Source organism: Megalops cyprinoides, chromosome 11 (assembly GCF_013368585.1).
Source record: "Megalops cyprinoides isolate fMegCyp1 chromosome 11, fMegCyp1.pri, whole genome shotgun sequence".
Lineage (NCBI taxonomy): Eukaryota > Metazoa > Chordata > Actinopteri > Elopiformes > Megalopidae > Megalops > Megalops cyprinoides.
The window spans coordinates 16979909-17000829 of record NC_050593.1 but is presented as its reverse complement, the minus strand read 5'-3'; the positions used below and the strand labels follow the sequence as shown (position 1 = coordinate 17000829).

Here is a 20921-nt window from a genome sequence, read left to right as displayed (position 1 = left end):
CATGAAGCTAAAAGTTCATATGTGACTGTTGTTGGACACTACAGTAGGGTTTTTAGATGCACTACTTCAGTAAAATATATGTATAAAATAAAGTTATAAAGTGTTTCAGACTACGATGCCAACTGTGAAATCAGTCACTCCGATGTGTAGCGTACAGAAAACGAAAGTTCGTGGGGCTGGTCAGTAAAGCACTCAGCAGTTTGGACCTCACTACAGCGAACTCACTAACCCTTTTTGTTTTGACGTGCCTCCAAATCTGATTGGTGGTGTTGACGCCGACGCCTCCGGACGACCTGTCAAGTAGAAAGAGACTCCACCCCGCCGGCCTTTTTGTCGACGTCACTAGAAGGAGGCGAGCATGGTTACCGGTTCACGGTGTTAGGACTCCTTTACAAGGAGCCAGGCGACGACAATAAAACGCCAGCGGCTGTCCACCTTCGATCATTCAAGGACAAAGCTTACATGAACGGTACAATGGCGGCATCATCAGACAGGATCATGCTGGGTCCGCTCGTCGCAGCCATTGATCAAGGCACAAGCTCCACAAGGTTCTTGGTGAGTCACTTCCCGCACTCGCACTGTTTCTTCCGTTGTGATTCATTGAAGATGTCCTTTGGAATAACCCTTACCATCAACTGAGCAACAGAGGTTGTCCTGCACAGCTAGCTATCTGCAAATGTCCGTGTGCGTTCGATGCGCGGAGACATGTTTTTGGGATTTGGAACACGTCATTTTGCAGCTTTGTCGACACATTGGCTCAATTACCTTTAGCGACCCCCTGTCTTGATACCAGCACGTTCTAGATCTAAACCCTACGCGTGGTGCACCGGATGCCGGCCATGTTTTAAAATCGTCAAATTAGCCTCCTTCCCACTGTTTGTTTTAATTATTATTTAGTGTCTATCGGGTGAAATGCATGTGTTCAAAGATTGCAATGGCGGATTTTTTTTTAGCGTTTATAGAATGGTAGTCGTACGTGCATAGGCTACGAGTGTTCTGGCGGATTCAAACGTACTCGTGTGCACCTGTCATTGGCGTCACTTACTGTGTGTATCCATTTACACCGTGCCAAACGCCCGTTTGCATTGCAAAAAATGTGTATCTGTGGTGCTGTCTATGCATGCTGATATTCAAGTTGCGCTGTACTGACCATACTGTGGCTAGAAACGGTAAAAGCAGACCGGAAATGTGAGCTAGATTGTGCTGTTAGTGACTGCTTTAGTTTATTGTTCAATTACTTGCATGCATTCATTGTAACAACAGTGCATCTTTCCAAGCTGCTGACCAGTGTGTTTTTGTGTGTGTATTCAGTGACTGCGTGATGAAATATACATTGCCCATGCTTCCTCACAATTTTGCTTCTCAAGTCCTCAGACAGTTCTTTGGTCTTCTTTCTTTTCTCCATACTCAATGTGGTACACACAAGGACACAGGACAGAGGTTGAGTCAACTTTAATCCATTTTAACTGGCTGCAAGTGTGATTTAGTGATTGCCACCACCTGTTATGTGTCACAGGTAAGTAACAGGTGCTGTTAATTACACAAATTAGAGAAGCATCACATGATTTTTCAAAGGGTGCCAATACTTTTGTCCGGTCCATTTTTGGAGTTTTGTGTAAAATGATAATTGATTTAATTTTTTTTTCATTGTCTTTTGTGTTTTTTCATTGCAAGCAAAATAAATGAAGATATTACTACCAAAACATTTGTAATTGCAATCATTTTCTGGGAGAAATTGAGCATTATCTGACAGAATTGCAGGGGTGCCAATACTTTTGGCCAGCACTGTACGTTAGTTCTTCCTGAATTGCTCTCTGGCGGTGTTCCTTGTAGTGAGGCATCTTGGATTCTCCTCTCTGACTGTGTTACTCTAAGAAAGCTGGCTCTGACTTGGAAGTGATGAGATTCAGGCGGTTCCCCTCAGCCCTTGACACAAGAGTGAGATTTAGGGGTTTGCTGCCACTTAGTCTCCCAAATGGTTTCCCACCTAGAACGAAATGGAGCTTACTGTCCTACATGGCAGTCGGGAGGCAGAAATATTAAAACCGTAATGGGTGGTAGTGTTTAGGATGCTGACTTTTGAGGTTGTGAGGTCATATCCCAAGTGATCTACCACTCTGTGATGATAAAGAAAGAGACGATTACAGAAGATTTAATTTCAAGACTAAAGAGTGGGTTGGTTGTTGGTTTTTGCATATTTTTCCATCTTTATTTATGCAAATAAGCTCAGTGTTTTGAGCTGGCTCTAGGCTGAAAACATTGAATTAGCTATGCTAGGTAAACTACACATGACATTATTTGCACACACCTGGAACTAGTAAAGCTGTTGCAATTTCAAAATGGTGTCTCTTTTTGAAAATTGGTACTTGCGGTGCAGAGGAATTTCGTGTGTAGCTTACGTTCTAGAGGGAGGGAGTGAACAATCAAACATTCATTTATGTAGTTGTCATTGACTTGAACAATGATGTTTTAAAAATGTACTTATTTGTGTCCTCTGCTGTAATGATCACAGTGCATTGTTCCAGCGGGATGGTTTTGCGGTTACTCCGTCTTCCTGGAGTTGGTCGTTGCATTCCTCTTTCGTGCTGTTACCTGGCACCATCCACCCCCTGTCTCCTGCTTTCAAAGGAATGTGTCAGCCTTGAGTTGTCCTCTGTCTGTTCTCTGTGGTATGTTTGTATTTAGAAGTCTGATCTTATTGTGCCCTGTTCCTGAGCCAGCTGTGAATTCATAAAGCTATGTGACTGTGCTACAATTAAGAGAATGCACAGGATGTGTTTTTTTTGTATTGCATTGTATTGTATTGCAGATATTGCCACCTAGTAAAATGTGTGCATCTTGTGACCTCCTTTATGTACAGAAAAGGAGTTTGGGAACACACATCTTACTGACTTGTTTGTATGTGATGCATGGTCAGTAAAAACTGTAGGTCAGTCAAAATGGTTGTACAATTTGGCTTGACATTTTGAGAATTCATCCGGTTCACACAGTGGCCTAGGGGGTGTGGGAGTGTGAGGGGGTTTGTGTTAACTTTCCAGTTTTGCATGACCAGTTTTGCTTTCCAGTTTTCCGTAGGTGTGACAAATGTAGCAGCTTGATTGTGTAAATTGCAGGTTGTCTTGAAATCGTTACAGAACTTACTATTCATACTATTCATCCTGTTCACACAGTGGCCTAGGGGGTGTGGGAGTGTGAGGGAGTTTGTGTTAACTTTCCAGTTTTGCATGACTGTTTATTTTAGTTTGCTGTTGATTTCCACTCCTGAAGTCCTCTATTCAGCAGTGAAGCCATCTCGGACTCATCCCATCACTCGTGTGATGTTAGTGACTGAGCTGATTGACAGGATGTGAAAGTGAGGGGAGCATCCAGCACCGAAAGCATTCTACATCCTCCTCACGCAGGCCTCATGCTGTGCCATGCACTGGAACACATGGTGCTGCCAGGATCCCTTTGTCCAGCGCGCTTGCAGTCAACAGCAGTATTCTGCTTCTCTGGAGTGAGCAAAGCCACTGATTGGTGGTTGCCATGCTGGTGCAGGCTGTTGGAATCCTCTCACACTACCAGCTCTGTGGAGCGGGCTCTAACTCACCTGCCCCAGTAATTTTCCTGCCCGTTGGCTTGTGAAAGAGGCAGTTTGTATGACTGGAAGTTGAAGCCAGCGTGAAAGAAACTGTAAAGTACCAACCTGCTTTTGACTGAACAGGAGTGCCTCAAGTGACATTCTTTGAAAAATGTCATTGGCCCAGCGGTTTGCTGTCTGTGGTGTGTTTTTGTTTTTCCGTAGGTGTGACAAATGTAGCAGCTTGATTGTGTAAATTGCAGGTTGTCTTGAAATCGTTACAGAACTTACTATTCATAGCTTCTTTATGAGGTCAATCAGATACTTAACCAAATACTTGTGGGATGTCCAAATTGCGGGCCTGATGTAGAGTTCACATGACTGTCATGGACTGGAGTGACAGACACGCATTAGACTTGGCAGATAGGGTGACTGGCCCTTTGCAGAGGTGACTGTCCGCAGTCTGTTCTGTTTCACAACGTCTCTGTTCCATTAAAACGTCCCTGTGCTGTACCTGGATGGCCCGGACTGAATGTGAGATTCTTGGGGTTTTTTGGATGGACTACGTGGCTAGTTCAACACAGATGCCCCTTTTATATGTGCAATGGAAAATAAATTGTGCTCTGATGGGTCAGCCGCCTTTGGCTGTAGCCCATGCTAGTCTGGTTCCAGCTCTGCTGTTAAAAATAGGTATTGCGGTGTGTTGCATGAGACACTTGTTTGAAAGACAAGGACATAATTGCTAAGTGGGTGTCCTCTAAGTAAATTTCCATCTCTCTGGTGTAGAGCTTGATTGAATCATCAAGGGTGGGGGTGTAGGCCTAAACAACTGAATTTAGACCAAACAGTGGCCCAGCTGCGCACCACAATCTTTTTGTCAGAGCACAGTGAATGGTTTGCCTTTATAGAGAAAGTTACTCCATTACAACCTGCACTCCTCCACTACTGTTCTCACACCCTTTGGGCCTCAGTGACTCCCTGACTGCTGTTTCAGTTACAGAATTTGACAGTTTGGCCTGTTTCACACCCACGTGAAGACACGCAGGTTCCAGGAGTGTAGCACATGAAGCGTTTTATGTCTCCGTGAACCTGACAGCTTGCTGTCAGCATGAACCTAATTCACAGAGCTGATTAGGAGACACACACACACACACACACACACACAGGAATATTTTAATCCCATTACAAACTAGTGCGATGTCTTAAACCTTCCTCCTCAACATTTACATTTTGTTATTTAGCAGACACTCTTATCCAGAGAAATATATAAAGAACTTCTGGGTTCCTTTCAGGAAAAATAAATTTCCATTTCTCAGGCCCAGGACTTGGGTCTAGTGTCTGGTATACTCCAAGGAAAAGCCTATTGTTCTGATGTAGGTTGCAACTTCCACCTCTGCAGCATGCTGATTTGGTAGTTGTCCTGTTAACAGGTTTGTATGTGTGTATTTCCCTGTCTCTTCCTCAGGTTTTTAATGCCAAAACAGCTGAACTACTGAGTCACCACCAGGTGGAGATCAAGCAAAATTTTCCCAAGGAAGGGTAGGCATCCATTATTTCAGTCTCCAGGGTGAATAACAATTTTACACATTACACACTCTGGAACCCATTTAATCAGACTGGAGAAATTGAGATGCAGCTCTTTCAGAGGTCAGTGCTCAGCCCACCACTTCCATTACATGTCTTGTGATTGGCCTCTGAGTGTTCTCCTACAAGTCCCATCATGCCTTGCGTCCTGCCTTTGAATCTTCATTCTTTTAAATGGATAAAAACATGTTGAACAGATCAGCCTCTGCCTCTCTTATTCAGGTGGGTGGAGGAGGACCCCAAGGAGATCCTGCAGTCTGTCTATGAATGTATGGAAAGAACATGTGAGAAATTGACCCAGCTCAACATTGACATCTCCAATATAAAAGGTACTGCAACAGCACTACACTCCCTGTTTTGTAATCCCAATGACACAAATGCGATTGAGCAATTGGAGCAAAATCATGTATTGACATGTATTGAAAAATTTTAAATTGCGTAAGATGTTACCATGTAGGAATACCCTCATTCTTTTGAGTAAAAATGTTGATTAAACAGGGATTGAGAGCAATATATATTATCCTTTCTCATACAAATAAAAAATAAATGTAAATACAAACAGGGATTGGCAAAAGCCCTGCTTGAAATAGTAATTGACTACTTTCATGCAGTTAGAACATTTTTCTGTGCAGGTCAAATGGCATCAATTTGTTTTAAACTGCACCCCATTACTAGCTTGTTACACCTGGGTGTGACACACTGAGAAGCACTATTTAACCACTAATATTTAGTGAATTCATTTTCACATGGTCAGCTATTCTGACATTGTCATTCTCACTTGATAATTAACAAATATTGTCCCTGGATAAGAGAAACATGGACTGGTGGATCATTCTGTGATATTTGTCTCCCCTAGCAATTGGAGTTACCAATCAGAGAGAGACTACACTGGTTTGGGACAAGGAGACTGGAGAACCTCTCTACAATGCTATTGGTATGTACTGGAATGCAACTATATACTGTTGGTCTATCGTACGTCAGTGATTAAAGAAAATTGTGTATATTAAATGTACCTTGAACAACAATTTGTCCTGAAATATGGTCGTATTTCATGCACTGGGCAGTCTGTAGTATTTTGTGTAGGATTTGCAGTTTGTGTAGTATTTGCTTTGTACGAGTATTTCTGAACTCCTTTACCTTATCACACTGTGAAGGGAAAGGACATTCCTACAGGAATTTAGCACTGTAGTGATAAAGGTCAGACTTTCAGTCAGACCATATAATCAGCAGTATCATAATGTCCTGGGGTCAGGCAGTCAAGAAATTCCCCCAGAGAGTACAGTGCTTTCAGAATGTCACTGAATAATGTTCAGCTTTCATTTCTGAACCCATCTGCAGCTGACTAGGGCCTTTCCCTGCAAAATGACAAAACAACTCCTTTTAATACACTGACCATGGGAGTGAGGGATGGTCCAAGGTGAAATGTCTCCTTGCTTGCCCTCACTGGGCTTGTTCTGGGTAGTCTTATGCAGATCACCTCTTTCACAAGGCCCAACATGAATAACAAACAGTAGTGTCACATCTGTGTGTACCTTGAGCTTACCAATCATAGCAAGTTGTGCTTAGGTCTCTGGACCTATAGAGGCAAGTTACTGATAAGTCTTGTCACAAGAGGCACAGTGAGGAGGTGCTGCTGAGAGTATTGTGGAGTTGGAGTGGGAGCTGAGTTACAGTACTTAGAATTTGCATGGGGCAGCAATGTAGCGTAGTGATTAAGAAGCAGGACTTGTAACCGAAAGGTTTCCGGTTTAATTCCCCACTGGGGCACAGCTGCTGTACCTTTGGGCAAGGTACTTAACCCACAATTGCCTCCAGCTGTATAAATGGATAACATTGTAAAAAACTGTAACGTGTGTAAGTTGCTCTGGATAAGAGCATCTGCTAAATGCCAGTAATGTAATATAATGTAATGAAATGCATGGTGCAGTTTGTGTTCATCAGGGAAGCTGGGGCTGCTGCTTTACCATGAGCTGGGAGTTGTCTGGTCTGCCCACCTGATGTCCCACACATCGGTCAGACAAGAGCTGGAGTTTCTGTTTTCCTGCTAACCTGCGGAACAATGGCAACCCATAGAGAAATGCTCAGTGGTCATCTCTGTTTAGATGTAGCAAGAGCACATGGAAGTGAACCATAAAGCTGCCAAGAATATAATGTTTGATGAAATGTATGGGCGTAGATAAGGTGCTTTTTCCTTTGCACATGCTCACCTTTGCTTTTTTGGTCACATTTTTCTTGTAAATCACATTTTAGCCTGGCACTTCACATTACATTGCATTATATTTAATTGCATTTAGCAGACACTTATCCAGAGCAACTTACATGGGTTACAGTTTTATCCATTTATACAGCTGGATACTTACTGAGGCAATTGTGGGTTAAGTACCTTGCCCAAAGGTACAGTGGCATTGGGGAATCAAACCAGGAACCTTTTGGTTACCAGTCCTGCTCCTTACCACTACACCACACTGCTGCCCACATAATCACATAATGTTTGAATGCTTGTTTCCCTGCATTATGCTATATGTGATTATGTCCCTCTGTGGCAGACCCTTTGGCCATAGCTGGGTAGGCTGTGGTTAACCTTTTGAATGCTGGATTTTTGCAGTGTGGCTGGACCTCCGCACCCAGTCCACGGTGGAGCGGCTGATCAATAAGACTCCTGGAAGGAACAAGAACCACCTGAAGGTCAGATGCTCCAGACTCTGCCTAACTGGCAGCTCAAGTGTCTCAGTCTTGCTCCTTGAAAGCTGCGCAATAACCACCAGTCACATAGGAATCTTATTCTATCAATCATTATTTCGGTTAAACGGGTATAACCTTTTCAGCGCTGAGAGTGTTGGTGGTTTACAAATGGCATGGAAATCCTTCAGAGATTGCATCACACCAAGATGAGGGGTGATCAGCCATGTCTTTGAGAGGAACGCATGTATATGGATCTCCTTGTGTTACAGATGTTACTTTCTGTTCAGATGGCCCTTGATACATATTCCATGTGTAGTTTGATGACTGTGGTCCATGGAATATGAGGTTTGCATGAATGAAGTTCCATAGGTCTATGTTCACAAAACCTTTAAAGATAACAGGGGACGCTAGCTGTAATGTCACATGAATGGTAGGGCTGATAATGAGGCCCTTCAATGTCACACTTTCATTGTGTGTTAAAGACATTATGTCAGGTACTGTATTGCGGAATGTGTAAATTTGACCATGCCTGCCCCCCAGCACAAGACTGGACTCCCCATCAGCACCTACTTCAGTGCGGTGAAATTGCGCTGGCTCATGGACAACGTCACAGAGGTCCACGAGGCGGTTCTGTCCCATCGTGCCATGTTTGGCACAGTCGACTCCTGGCTCATATGGGTACGACTCTCTGCATAGTGTGAAGGGGAGGATTTCTGGCCTTTGGACGTTCCTCTGGGATGCATTCTTTAACCAGTATCAAAGTATAGGTCTTGCCCCCCTGTGAGCTTAGCCGCATCAGTGTAACTTCTAACATTATGTGTTCTCTGTGTAGTGTCTGACAGGAGGTAAGACCGGGGGTGTTCACTGCACAGATGTGACCAATGCCAGCCGTACCATGCTCTTCAACATTCACACCATGGACTGGGACCCTGAGCTCTGCAAGTATGTCTCCTTTATTGGCCTGTAGGGGGAGCAGCTTGGCAAAATGCTCAATATAGGGTGTATATTTGCAGTGCTGGGTTCATTAATGATGCACCAAGTAAGGTTCAGCTTCTATTAATAAAAATAAAATAAGATGTCACAAAGGTTTTAACCTGGGTTTGAGCGCTTATTAAAGCCCTATGCACTGTTCCGAATTCACTTGCTGTCCGATCACCATGCAAAGTAATACATCTGCAGCTTGGATTGGACGATGGTTGATCTGAGAGTAATGTTCTTTATTGAATGGATGGGGAATGTACTTGTATCTACATCAGTGATTTTATAGTTGTGAGAGACTGCATTATATTGCATGTTTATGACATTTCATATTTAGCCTGCAGTTTAATTTTTGTTGTGAATGTCTTGTTGTTGTTGTAGATATTTTGATATTCCAATGGAGATCCTGCCAAAAGTGAGAAGTTCATCAGAAATATATGGTTTAATGGTAAGTCCCAATCAGTTTGGAAATGTATTTGAAACACAGAATCAATTTGTGCCATAATCATAATCAATTAATGGCATATCTGTGTTAAGGGCTTCTCTGGGGAAGTTCATGCCTGGTATTTGAATCTTGATCCTATTACTAAATATAACTACAACTGGGAGCCACAAAGCTGAAAATGAAATGTATGACCACAATGAATGATAATCAGTGCAGTGAATATTTAAGGAAAATGATTTTACAATGGGTCTTCTTACATTGTGTGCACTCAAGTGCATAGGTGAAAATATAACTGCAACCATTTTATTACATGTAGTATGCACAAATGCTTGTCATAATCTATAGTGATATGATTACCTTTTATTACTGACAAGGGCACAGTGTGTTTCAGATGGGAGGTACGGATTATGTATGGCTGATTAAGCAGTGTTCAGAAGCTCCGTGTTAATTTGAGGATGTCTCTGTGGACAGGGAGGTTTTAATATGGAGAGTCAGGAGTCCCTGGGGGTAGTTACAAAGGACAGGGAATGTTGTGAATGTTGTGTGTTTATGGTTTCAAGGTTTGTGTTTGTGTGTCAAGGTTTCAAGTAAAAGTTTTTTTTAATTCAAAATTTATAACCATTCTGTTTTTTTTATCAAGAACAAAGTTATAGAGGTCAGGAAGACTATTTTGCTTTACTCAGGAACCTGCTACACATTAGGTTTCTAAGTACAGTTGTAATCGTGTGTCTAACAGTAATAATGTGTTTTTCTGTTAGAATAATTGTCTGACTGGTTTCCGTTAATGAAATGGAAAAACACCATTATAGAGGAATGAGCTCAAGGAAATTCAGACCTAATGTACACTGAACATTACCTCCTGTTTTGGTTGTCAGTATGACACATGTTAATGAGCAGGTGATAAAGGAGGAAAGTGGCAAGTTAGGAAATGGTTGCAGGAGAATGTTGTAGGTTCAAATCTCAGCTGAGTGCTATGAACAAGGTACTGAAGAGTCATTGTGTCAGGTAATCTCCAGCTGTATAAATGGATTTAATGTCATATCTAGGCTGAGGCGGTCATCCTATTAAGGGTGCCTAACGGGCAAATGCATAATGCGTAATTACATTAATGTATAATTGATATTCATCAGGCGTTTTTTTTGGTCAGTGCTGAGTGGTTGAAGAGTGTGCTAGTTGTTCTGAACCTTTACTTGTATTCTGTCGTCTCTCTCCGCTAACTGGTAGAAAATATGTTCTAGTCTGGTGAGTATATCATCACTCGTCGTCTTCATCGAAAGTGCTGCTCCTCATGGGTCCTGAGTCCTTCACATGCTATAAAACCATCAAGTGGAGCATTTCCAATTTCCAACACCAGATGGCGAGAAGACACATATATGCGACAAAATTCCCAACATGTAAATGGAAGTCGAGTTAGGTTTAATTGGGTCAGTTATTGAAACGTGTACACACACGTGCATGCTTTGTATAAACACACACACACACACACACACACACCTTAGTGAGGCCACTCCCTGTGGTCAGTAACCCTGTTACTGAGAGTAATTGGAAATGTCCAGGATGTGAGCGTTCCTCTGTGTCTTGGCATGCTCCCTGTTGTCGTCATGCCATGGACCTTGCTCAGGTGTCTAAAGGTCTGTTCGCAGCTCTTCTGTATGGTTACTCAGTGCCGTTCTGAAGCCCCCCCAAAACCACTTCACTCTTTGGTTTGAGGTAAATACCCTCCTTCAGGGAGGCTAAACAGCCAGAGGTAGGGCCCAGAGACTAGTATTGCAGCCATTGGGCACAAAACGGCTTCATTATCCGGTCGCTTCATAACAATGCATTATATCTATTTGCTGTATGGAGTTTCTATAACACTGTCTCTCAGTGACAGAATATCTCTAATGTCTCTTTTATAATGAGGGCATGTTTGGGGGGATGGATTTGGACCAATGGGAGTGAAACGGTTTGGGGAAAACAGGTGTATGACTGCCCTCATGCTTGTTCTTGCCTCACTGCACTGTGCCCTGTGAACCCTGTGATTGGCTGCTCTGTTATTCTGTGACTCTTCTTTTAACCCGGGATGAGTTGCTGACTGGTGAAAGGTCTGTACCTCTAAGCATACCTTTTTTAAAGGAAAAGTAAGGAGGAAGAGAACAGCATCTTTACCAAGTATCCAACAGTTTGTATGAAAACTACAGCTATGCTTCACCTCTGTGCCCTCATGTGCTGTGCACACCCTGATGAAGTATGTCAAAGGCAATAGGCATGCCCTTGTTAAATGTGGGGCTTTTCTTAGGTGGTGGTCTTAATGGATAATGGCAATGAAAGAATGCACGCTGCTTGTCAGTGACACCTTATTTCTCTTTGACAGAAATCTGGAGCCCTTACTGGCGTTCCCATATCAGGGGTAAGTTGTTTTCCATCCTATTTTAGTGTATAAAACACATACAGCAGCTGTATAGATTGTACAGTTGAGTGTGTAACTGTACTATTGTGTTGTATTTTAGTGTTTGGGAGACCAGTCTGCAGCCCTTGTTGGGCAGATGTGCTTCCAGGACGGGCAAGCCAAAAACACGTGAGCCACACTGCCTGTTTACTAACCACTGCTTCTGCCACCCTTCACAATTGCAGTATCTCCTCAGTCCTAGGCTGACCTGTTCTCAAGGCTCAGATCCCCCCCACCTCCCACCCACCCAAAAAAACCCAACAGGGAGTCCCTGTGAGTGATCTCCTTATTATATATGCTGCAGGTGAACACTAGGCTCGGATCATTGTGTGAATGGATGCTTCCCAAATCCCACTTCAAACTTTGTACTTAAGTATGGTGCTTGCAATGGCAATGGTAATGCCTTAAGAAATGACAGGGCCTTTCACAGTGAAATGGGACTGTGGAAGTACTACGATGAGCACAGTGCATTAGCAGGGTGTTTGATTTTCTTTCAGGTATGGAACCGGTTGCTTCTTGCTCAGAAACACTGGAGCAAAGGTAATTGATTTCCAAAGTACTGTAAATTAACATTTATTTACTTAGGTTTTTCTATAACATGCATTTCTAAGTACACTTAGGTTATTCCAGTATAACTACAACTGTGAATAATCATCTGCCCTTGGTGAAGTCCTTGAGCTTAGATTTAGATTTTTGCATCATATTTGATGGGATTCGATTTAGAAATCATCTACTGTAGCAGGAAAAACCATGGATGATTTGCACATTTTCAGAATCTGCCAAAAGAGTACATGTTTTGTTTTGAGGTAGAAAATAGCTTTGTCTCTCTTTATTTGTATAGAGAACGTTTATCGACTGGTGTCCTCCAGTTGGTTCATGAGCTTTCTGGGGCCTGTTAGCTTGCTCTTTGTGAATATATTTAGAAATATTTTACCACAGCAGAAATGTGCATGGATTTACATACCCTTACATTAGTATACACTCTCTTTGAATAGCACCTTTTAGATGTGGAACATTTAGAAAAGTCTGGAACACTTTGACAGGTTTAACAGTTGTTTTTCTGTGATGTCCATGTGCAGCCAGTGATGTCGGATCATGGCCTTTTGACAACAGTGGCCTACAAGTTAGGCCGGGACAAGCCAGCCTGCTATGCATTAGAGGTATTAATAATAACTCTGAATTTTTGCAGTCGTGACTACTATTAAAGATATACCACTAAAGATACTACTAAAGATATATTATGTTTAAATGTCAATCTACATGTCATCTATATTTTTTTCTCCATTGTGAGAAGTTCAGAATATGTGAATGTGGTAAAGGTTCTTTAAACGTTGTAAGATTAAGATTGCAAAAGTAGGCATACCCATGTAGAGTACTTTCTGCTGAAGGTTGTTCAGAGCCAATGCTATATGGAGTCTCTGGAGTCAGAAGCTGAAGTTAAGGTTAAGGTCTGGATTGCTGAAATTAGTTTAATTTTCATGTTTGAACAAGTCATGTGACCTCCTTGGTCAAATGAGTTGTTCAAACTTTTTTATGAAATGACAACAGTTTTGCCATTTTTTATAGTTGCTTTTCCAGACAGGTAAAGAACAAGTAGCAATACATTTAGATTGATTTTTCAAGTCACCTCTGTTTCTGTTGATCTGTGATTAGTCTTAATTTATGATTTGTTTCTGGGTTTGCCCTGAACTATGATTGGTCTCTCTTTGCCTCTGCTGAAATTGATTGGATTCTCACCCAGGGATCAGTGGCCATAGCTGGGGCAGTGGTCCGGTGGTTGAAGGATAATCTAGGAATTGTCCAGTCCTCCACTGAAATTGGTGAGGGCTACACTTTAATGTTTCTCATTTAATTACCAGTTATTAATTTATGTCAACATACAATCCAGGGTTTTGTAATGTCTTGTGAAACCATGGTAATTGATTTTGCCACTGTATGTGCTCAGTGAACAGATATTATTGGGCAGCAGTGTAGCATAGTGGTTAAGGAGCAGGACTTGTTGCCGGTTCAATTCCACACTTCCAGGGCACTGCTGCTGTACCCTTGGGCGAAGTACCTAACCCACAACTGCCTCAGTGAATATCCAGCTGTATAAATGGATAACATTGTAAAAACCTATAATTGATGTAAGTCTCGCTGGATGATGCTATAGCATCTGATAAATGCCAATAATATAATATATAATATAATATATTAGAGTGCTGTCAAACCTGAGTGAATCACAGGCAGTTGATTCCCAGCCCCCTCCCTGGCGGAAGATTCGCTAGTGAATTCTGTAGTAAAAAAAAATCTGGACAGGAAGTAGTCTGTAATCTTTGAAGAACTGTGATGTCACTTCCTTAGTAACATCCTCTCACTTTCTTTATTTCTCAGCCCTTGATGTGTTTCTGTGGCAATTCTGAAAAATTTTTTTTTTTTTTTTTTTTTTTTTTAAATAAAAAAAAAAGACAAAAAGTCAATTTCTTGAATAATTTTATTATAATCTTTTTTAATATTATTTGGAAATAATCTATGAACAATTACCATAATCACTGATTAATAAAAAACGTATGTAAAAGTTTGTGATTGTTGTCAGACTGTTGGATTTACAGTTGAAACTATTAAACACTGTCTGTGCAGAGGTAATTGGGCATGATCTAGCAGAGTTTCTCTTGTATAGATGCAGTGGCCCAGGCCGCTGACCTGTCTCTCTCTCCCACAGAGAAACTGGCTGCTGCAGTGGGCACGTCCTATGGCTGCTATTTTGTACCAGCTTTTTCTGGCTTGTATGCCCCTTACTGGGAGCCTAGTGCTAGAGGGTGAGTCACTTAGAATTATAAAGTAATGCTCTGGAGCAGGGAGAGTGGGATTTATATGGATTTTAATGGCTAAATGGACTGAGTTAGATGAAAAATTACTTTCTCTAGCACTTTCCACTTTTTTAATTACATGACAATGATTCTACTGCCAATGTTGTACCTGGTGTCCCTAGGAGTGTATTTGTACAAAAATGTTTTAAACTGCACTTATTTAATTGTTCCTGGTGGTGAATGTTTGGGTCAAATGTTGTTGATTCTCTAATTCTCATTTTATTAAATCTCCATGAAATTCTTTTGCTCTACCATCAACCTGCCTCTCTGTGCTTGAACTCTTTTCCCCTCATAATCTCTTTCTCTTTCTCTGCTTCCCTTTTTTCTCCTGCAGAATCATTTGTGGTCTGACACAGTTCACCAACAGGAGTCACCTGGCCTTCGCTGCCCTGGAGGCAGTATGCTTTCAGACTCGAGAGGCAAGAGCTCCTCCTCCTTCGTCCAGACTGACTCTAGACAGCTAAAAAATTGTTTCAATGAAATTAGCAGCACTGTTAGGAGCCCAGCTACAACTCCTTATGGTGTGTGTGTGTGTGTGTGTGTGTGTGTGTGTGTGTGCAAGTGTAACTGGAACTGAAACCGCGGAAAGCGAAACCGCGGATAAGGGGGGACCACTGTATATCATTACCAAAAGATGTCACACAGTCTGTGCAGGTGGCTGGCTAATTGTTTGACTGATTATTTGTGTTTCAGATCCTGGATGCTATGAACCAGGACAGTGGCATCCCCCTCAACCAGCTGCAGGTGGATGGAGGAATGACCTCAAACAAGCTACTGATGCAGCTGCAGGCTGATATACTCTGCATCCCTGTGGGTAAGACATTCAGTTCTGTTTCCTGCCTAAATACTTCTAGGTCACATACTGCTTCTGCAGGCTAATATGGATGTCTGTAGGTGAGACACACACAGCTGTGTGGTTTAAATGCCTGTCTGTACCTTTGGTTGTTACAGTGAAACCGTCCATGCCAGAGACCACGGCTCTGGGCGCGGCCATGGCGGCAGGGGCAGCCGAGGGGGTCAGCGTGTGGAGTCTGAAGCCTGAGGATCTGACCGCAGTCACCTCTGAGAAGTTTGAGCCACAGATCAACCCTGAGGGTAAATATGTCTCGCCTGTGTCTCTCCTGTGTCTCACCCACTCATGGGCCATTGATTCAGGCAGCTGCTCATTACTTGGAGCTCACACTGTGTGGCCTGGGGTCAGACTGGAAGGCCGGCTTTAATTAAAAATAAACGTAATACAACACACAGTGATGAAAGACCGTTTTAATTGGAGTTTTGACTCATTACCACTCTGTCATGACATGGCTGCAAGGGCTCTTTCTAGGATATATGTACTATGGAGCAGGTCAGAGAGACACATAGCGGTGGTCTTTATAATCTGAGATAAAGTGAGATATTTTTTTGGTGTGCTGTCTTGTAGTGGTGTAATTATTCTGATGCAGGTTGCAATCCTCAATAGAAACAAAACCAGTTTACACCATACACTGAACTGAGTAATCAGTTCCTGTTATTGGCCCTTGATTGAAATACTGACACAGAGACCACAGCACTTACTGTGTATAGCCACACATGGTAACAGCTTGCAGAAAGGTAAATTACAAAGGGATTCAGCATCAAAGTTTCAGAAAAACTGTTTCCTCCAGACAGCCCTGAAATGTCTCTGTAACTGTGTAGTGTCCTGACCTTCCTGTTTGTGTGTGGCAGAAAGCGAATACCGGTATGCACGTTGGAAAAAAGCCGTGCAGAAAGCAATGAACTGGGAGACCACGGAGCCCATCCCCAACGGCAACGGTATGGGCTCATCACTGCTTTGCACCCCACCTCACGCTCTCCATTACCCTTCTCATGGCAGTAGTGTATTCAGTACTTGCACACTATTGGTTCTGAAGTTCCTATATTCTAAAATGAGGCCTACCCTGAGCGCCTAACTTAAAACCACAAAATCAAATTCAGCGAGAAATTAGTTCACACCTCAGTCAATATGTGTGGGTCATGCTGTTCGTACACACCGCAGTGGTGTGAATGTTTGTTGATTGGGCCTTTTAGCAAGCCCCTGAATAGACAGTATAATTAGAGTGTGGTAAAATGTATCAGTCATTCAACTGCAAATAACTCTGAAAAGTAACATTGTGAACAGCGTTGTACATATGGAAGTGACAGAGGGAATGAGTCGTTTTCAGAGGATTTTACTTCGAAGAGTGGCATTACAGTAATGTGCATGGTAAAACAGTTCTGTCAGAAACCGGGCTGTTTGATGCTCTTGCAAGTGCAGTGAGTCTCACAGTGTATTTCCCCAGCTGATGCACAGAATTCAGTATTTCAGCACCATTTTTACACAAATGAGAATGTGTAGTAGCCTGGAGCAACATACTTTAGTCTTGCCCTTGTAATCTAACTGTGGTGAAACGTCCACTTACCAATGTTGTATGTAACAACCTTTCCCAAAGCTCGGAGAGAACAGTACTTCATGTATTGATGTGTTTCACATGTCACTGTTTAGCTGCCAACTGGAAACTGGCCCCAGGTCTGATCCACCTTCTGCTCCACACCAAAGCTGACCCATAAGGTCATGCATTTGTGTGTTTGTGTGTGTGTGTGTGTGTGAGGTCCTGTTTTTAAGTTCCCCTGCATGCATAGCTCACTTCTAGTTTTACTATTGCACACACTAACCAGTCATTTGGCATTAACAGTATTTGTTTTACATCTGTCTTAATTGAATGGCATAATATAGCGCAGCTTAATGGCATAGCTCATAACCATTATTGCATATCTCCCTGGCAGGCATCTCTCAAGGTGCAGTTCTTTTCCATAGATTTGGAAAATGAAATGAATCTTACGAAATGGAGAGCACATAAGATCGGAGCGCCACAGGAGAAATGTCACTTCAGACTCTGACTGGGCAAGGTTTTTTGTAGTTGTATATCAGGGGTTGGTTCGAAATCTTGGTCCTGCATCCCCTAGGTGCCCTAAGGAACTTCTACCAATCAGGAAGGAGAAATTCCCAGGGTGCATTTTACCTGCTGAAGCTGAACTCATCCTCCTGTCACTTGTCACATGACAACAGCTGTTGTGTTTTCAGACCTGTTCCAATATTGTATTTATTTGTCCCCACTGTCTTTTTCTCTCCTCTGTCTTGCGTGAATCGGACCCGTGTTCTGGACGCCCTGCAGGTGAAACTAGTATCTTCAGTAGTGCTCCATTGGGCTTTTACATTCTGGGTAGCATGTTTATGTTAATTGGAGCAAAGTACATTGCAGGTCAGTGTCTGTCTGGTGTGGGTGTCTGAGAGTGAGTATGTGGCATGCATGTTTGTGTGTATGGATGTACATTACAGGCCAGTATTTGTCTGATGTGGGTGCCTGAGAGTGAGTAAGTTGCGTGCATGCATGTGGATGTACAGTACAAGCCAGTTTTTGTAAAGTGTGTGTGTGTGCGGGTATGTGTATGGATGCACATTATAGGTCGGGTTGTTACCTGTCCCATCTCTTTGCATCTGCTCTATGTGAGTTTCTCTCATCTCAGTTGTCTGCTCTGTCTATGAGGTATGGACTGTGAATGAGAAATTTAACATTACAGTATATACTGTATATTACACGGCACAGTAATTTATAGTTTCCCTGCTCGGTTGTGGTGGTATTTTTTGACACTAGGTGTAGGTGTGAACATTCAAGGTGATAAAGTGTTTCCTGTTGCTCATTATCAAGGTCTTTACAGCTAATGGCTCAATCGATGTGTATGTGATGCAGTTTGTGATTGTGTACACTGTAGAGATTGGAGCCCGCTGTCATCATGGTCACATAGAGTGCATTGGCAGTAGGCACAGCACAGCAGCAGTTTTGCAGGGGACCTGCTGGGATTCTAATGTGCTGATTTAAAGCGCCTCTCTCTGCCTTCCAATGGGAGGACAGCTCAGCATGACATCACTGTGCTAAAACAGCAGGATAATCGTACCCATAACTGGAGATAAGTCGTAGTGTAGAAGAATTATGGCCTTTACAAGGTCTTTCAGACTGGATCAATTTTCATGTCACCTGTAACCTGTAACATGATCTTTTCAGGGCACCAAGTATTCTATAAAAAAAGTGTTTGGGTGAATACTTTCATGAATCAGCCCAGGAGGATTAATCTAGTTGGCATGTGGTTCATACAGCTGACTAATTTGGTGTAGTCTTGAAAACCGTTTTCATTACAATGGGAATTTGCCATTTCCTTTCAGTTCTGCAAGGTTATATTTGGTGTCAACCAGTCATCCACTGAAGTACTTGGAGAATGTGAAGAATTTATGTTATAAAAGAATCAAGGTGTTCTTACAGCAGATCGCTTAATCCACTGTGCCTGACAGCCACATTCATTGATGCAGTTATGTCTTCTTTTTTCATTGTACTCACTGCTTTGCCCTTTCCCTCTTCAGCCCTAACAGCTAGTGACCTTACTGCTGCTGTTTTAAATCCATTTATATTATTTGTAGGCTTCAGCATGCATTGACTTGTTCTCTGATCTGGCTTTGACATGAGAGTCTCTATCCTTTCTCCAAACAGGACGGCACATTTAGCTTCTAGCCTGTGACGCAGGGCTGTGGAGTGAGGGAATCCTGTGTGCCCGTCCCCTGCATGCTAAGCTTCTCCGGGGTGCGTTGCACTGCCGCAAGAGCATTCCGAGTGCACAGACTATCGCCTGTGCTCCCCAGCGTCACCCAGTGGACCCAAAACCTCTGCGGTTTGCTACTTGAGTGTTGAAAGACCATGTGTTGACCTGGCCTCTGACTGAACCAATAGAATTGAAGCCAATAAAATGCGAGCCAATCAGACTGATGTGACCAAGGCTGGTGTGCAAAGGGAGAGTCTGAATTCCTGGATGTTTAGCAAGATGTGTAAGAGATGTGTTGTATGAATAATTTCCTTGGAGTTTAATTTTTGTTTTTATTTATGGTTTTGTTGAACAGTATATTCTGTTTTGAATTTGTCCTGTCAGTAGTAGTGTCAATTTTTAATCTTCCTTTTAATGCTACTGTATGTTCACTTAGGGCCATTTGTCAGGTTGTGTGTGCCAGAGATTGTTTTAGCTGAGTGGGTTCAGTCTTTTGTACAGGCCCTGCTGAACAGTAACTGAATGAGGAGATGCACTTCAGAATGAAAGTAATGGCAGGCCTTTGCAGCACTTTATGATTGATTACCTGAATTTGGATATTTAGCATTGCACAGGAGCTTAATGGTACAGTTTGGTTATATTCCTCTGTGTGTGTGTGTGTGCATTGAAGTTTATTTTAGAAATGTGAATAATGGGGAAAGTACTGCACTCAAACACTGTAATCCTTGAAATGGTTGCGTGTCCTTCCCTAAGAGGACTTTGTACAAACACAACTGAACAAATGTACATTTTAAATCTAGTTTTAATTATTTCACTTGTTTTATTTGCTTCTGTGACAGTGCTTGAATTTGGTCTTTGGTGTTACTGTTCTTTGAAAGATGAACCAAATAGGAAATGAGGGCAGTTTTTTTTTTTTTGACACTAACAATCGTCCAAGTGCACTACACAAGTGTTTGTGAAATGTGTTCAGATGTGTCCCATGTAAAGTGGTGCATGTTCACATGTATGTTTTTATACCTCAATGAAAATGTCTTCCCTGCTTCCCCATGAGTTTTTATTGCAGCATAACCAGTTTTTTTTCTGTGTATGGAGCCATTCAGACAATTGGTAATATTTATTCTTTCAGTGAAAACTAACTCCTGTTTAAAAAGGTTTTCTGTGAACAAGAGCAAACTAAAACTCTCTGAAGGCATAATGATGTTACAAATCTTCCATTTCTGTAAATCATCACCTTTATTTAACAATGTCCAGTATCAATTTCTCATAGACAGCAGGGTACTAATATTGTTTTTTAAATACACAAACCCTTAATGGATTGCTTGTACATTTTAAAATCGCCATTGTGTGTGGGTGTGCTTTTAATGCTTGTGAATATGAGAATCATTATGTTGTTCAGAGAGATGAAGCTTTGGTTGTGTTCTGGTAATTTCCTGAGAAATGGTTATGCATTTGTCCTCTGCATTTTAGAACATAACAGTCCATAGTTGATATAAACACAGGTCTCCCCAATAGTACTGCATATTAATAAGTATTACTTTTGTCATAACACTGTATCAGATGCAGTCTTATTCTGGGACATTGTGTTTGTCATCACATCCATGTAAACTACCGTTTTAATAAAATAAAATTGCATAGAATTTTGTGTTCTGCGTTGTGACTTTACTGCACAATAACTTATCAGTACTTTGGGGGTTATGTGCATTCATAGTAATGTAAAATTTCATATTTTCATGGAAATTACTGCTTGAGTTGAATTTGTGTCATTACCTCTTGGGGCCAAGATTTCCTATCATCACGTATAACATGAAA

At 42.0% G+C, this 20921-nt stretch overlaps 1 protein-coding gene across 8 annotated transcripts; it reads left to right on the top strand.

The window, feature by feature from the left end:
- The first annotated feature begins 343 nt into the window (after positions 1–343).
- LOC118785553 (glycerol kinase-like) lies at positions 344–20383 on the top strand. Of its 8 annotated transcripts, none has more exons than XR_005005297.1 (21): positions 344–555; positions 5025–5098; positions 5366–5472; positions 6000–6077; positions 7749–7828; positions 8366–8503; positions 8658–8767; positions 9185–9251; positions 10473–10490; positions 11602–11637; positions 11738–11805; positions 12174–12216; positions 12756–12836; positions 13418–13496; positions 14378–14474; positions 14860–14944; positions 15219–15339; positions 15477–15620; positions 16230–16316; positions 17026–17695; positions 19064–20383. XR_005005297.1 is itself a non-coding variant. In XM_036540298.1 (21 exons), exons 1-21 carry the CDS (start codon positions 463–465, stop codon positions 19075–19077), a joined length of 1707 nt encoding a protein of 568 aa, XP_036396191.1. In that variant the 5' UTR covers positions 344–462; the 3' UTR covers positions 19078–20383. The 8 variants fall into 8 exon arrangements, 7 of the variants coding, with proteins under 7 accessions (XP_036396191.1, XP_036396195.1, XP_036396194.1 ...); XM_036540298.1 differs by lacking the exon at positions 17026–17695 and adding an exon at positions 17696–17782; XM_036540302.1 differs by having other exon boundaries at positions 17026–17049.
- The last annotated feature ends 538 nt before the right edge of the window (positions 20384–20921 follow it).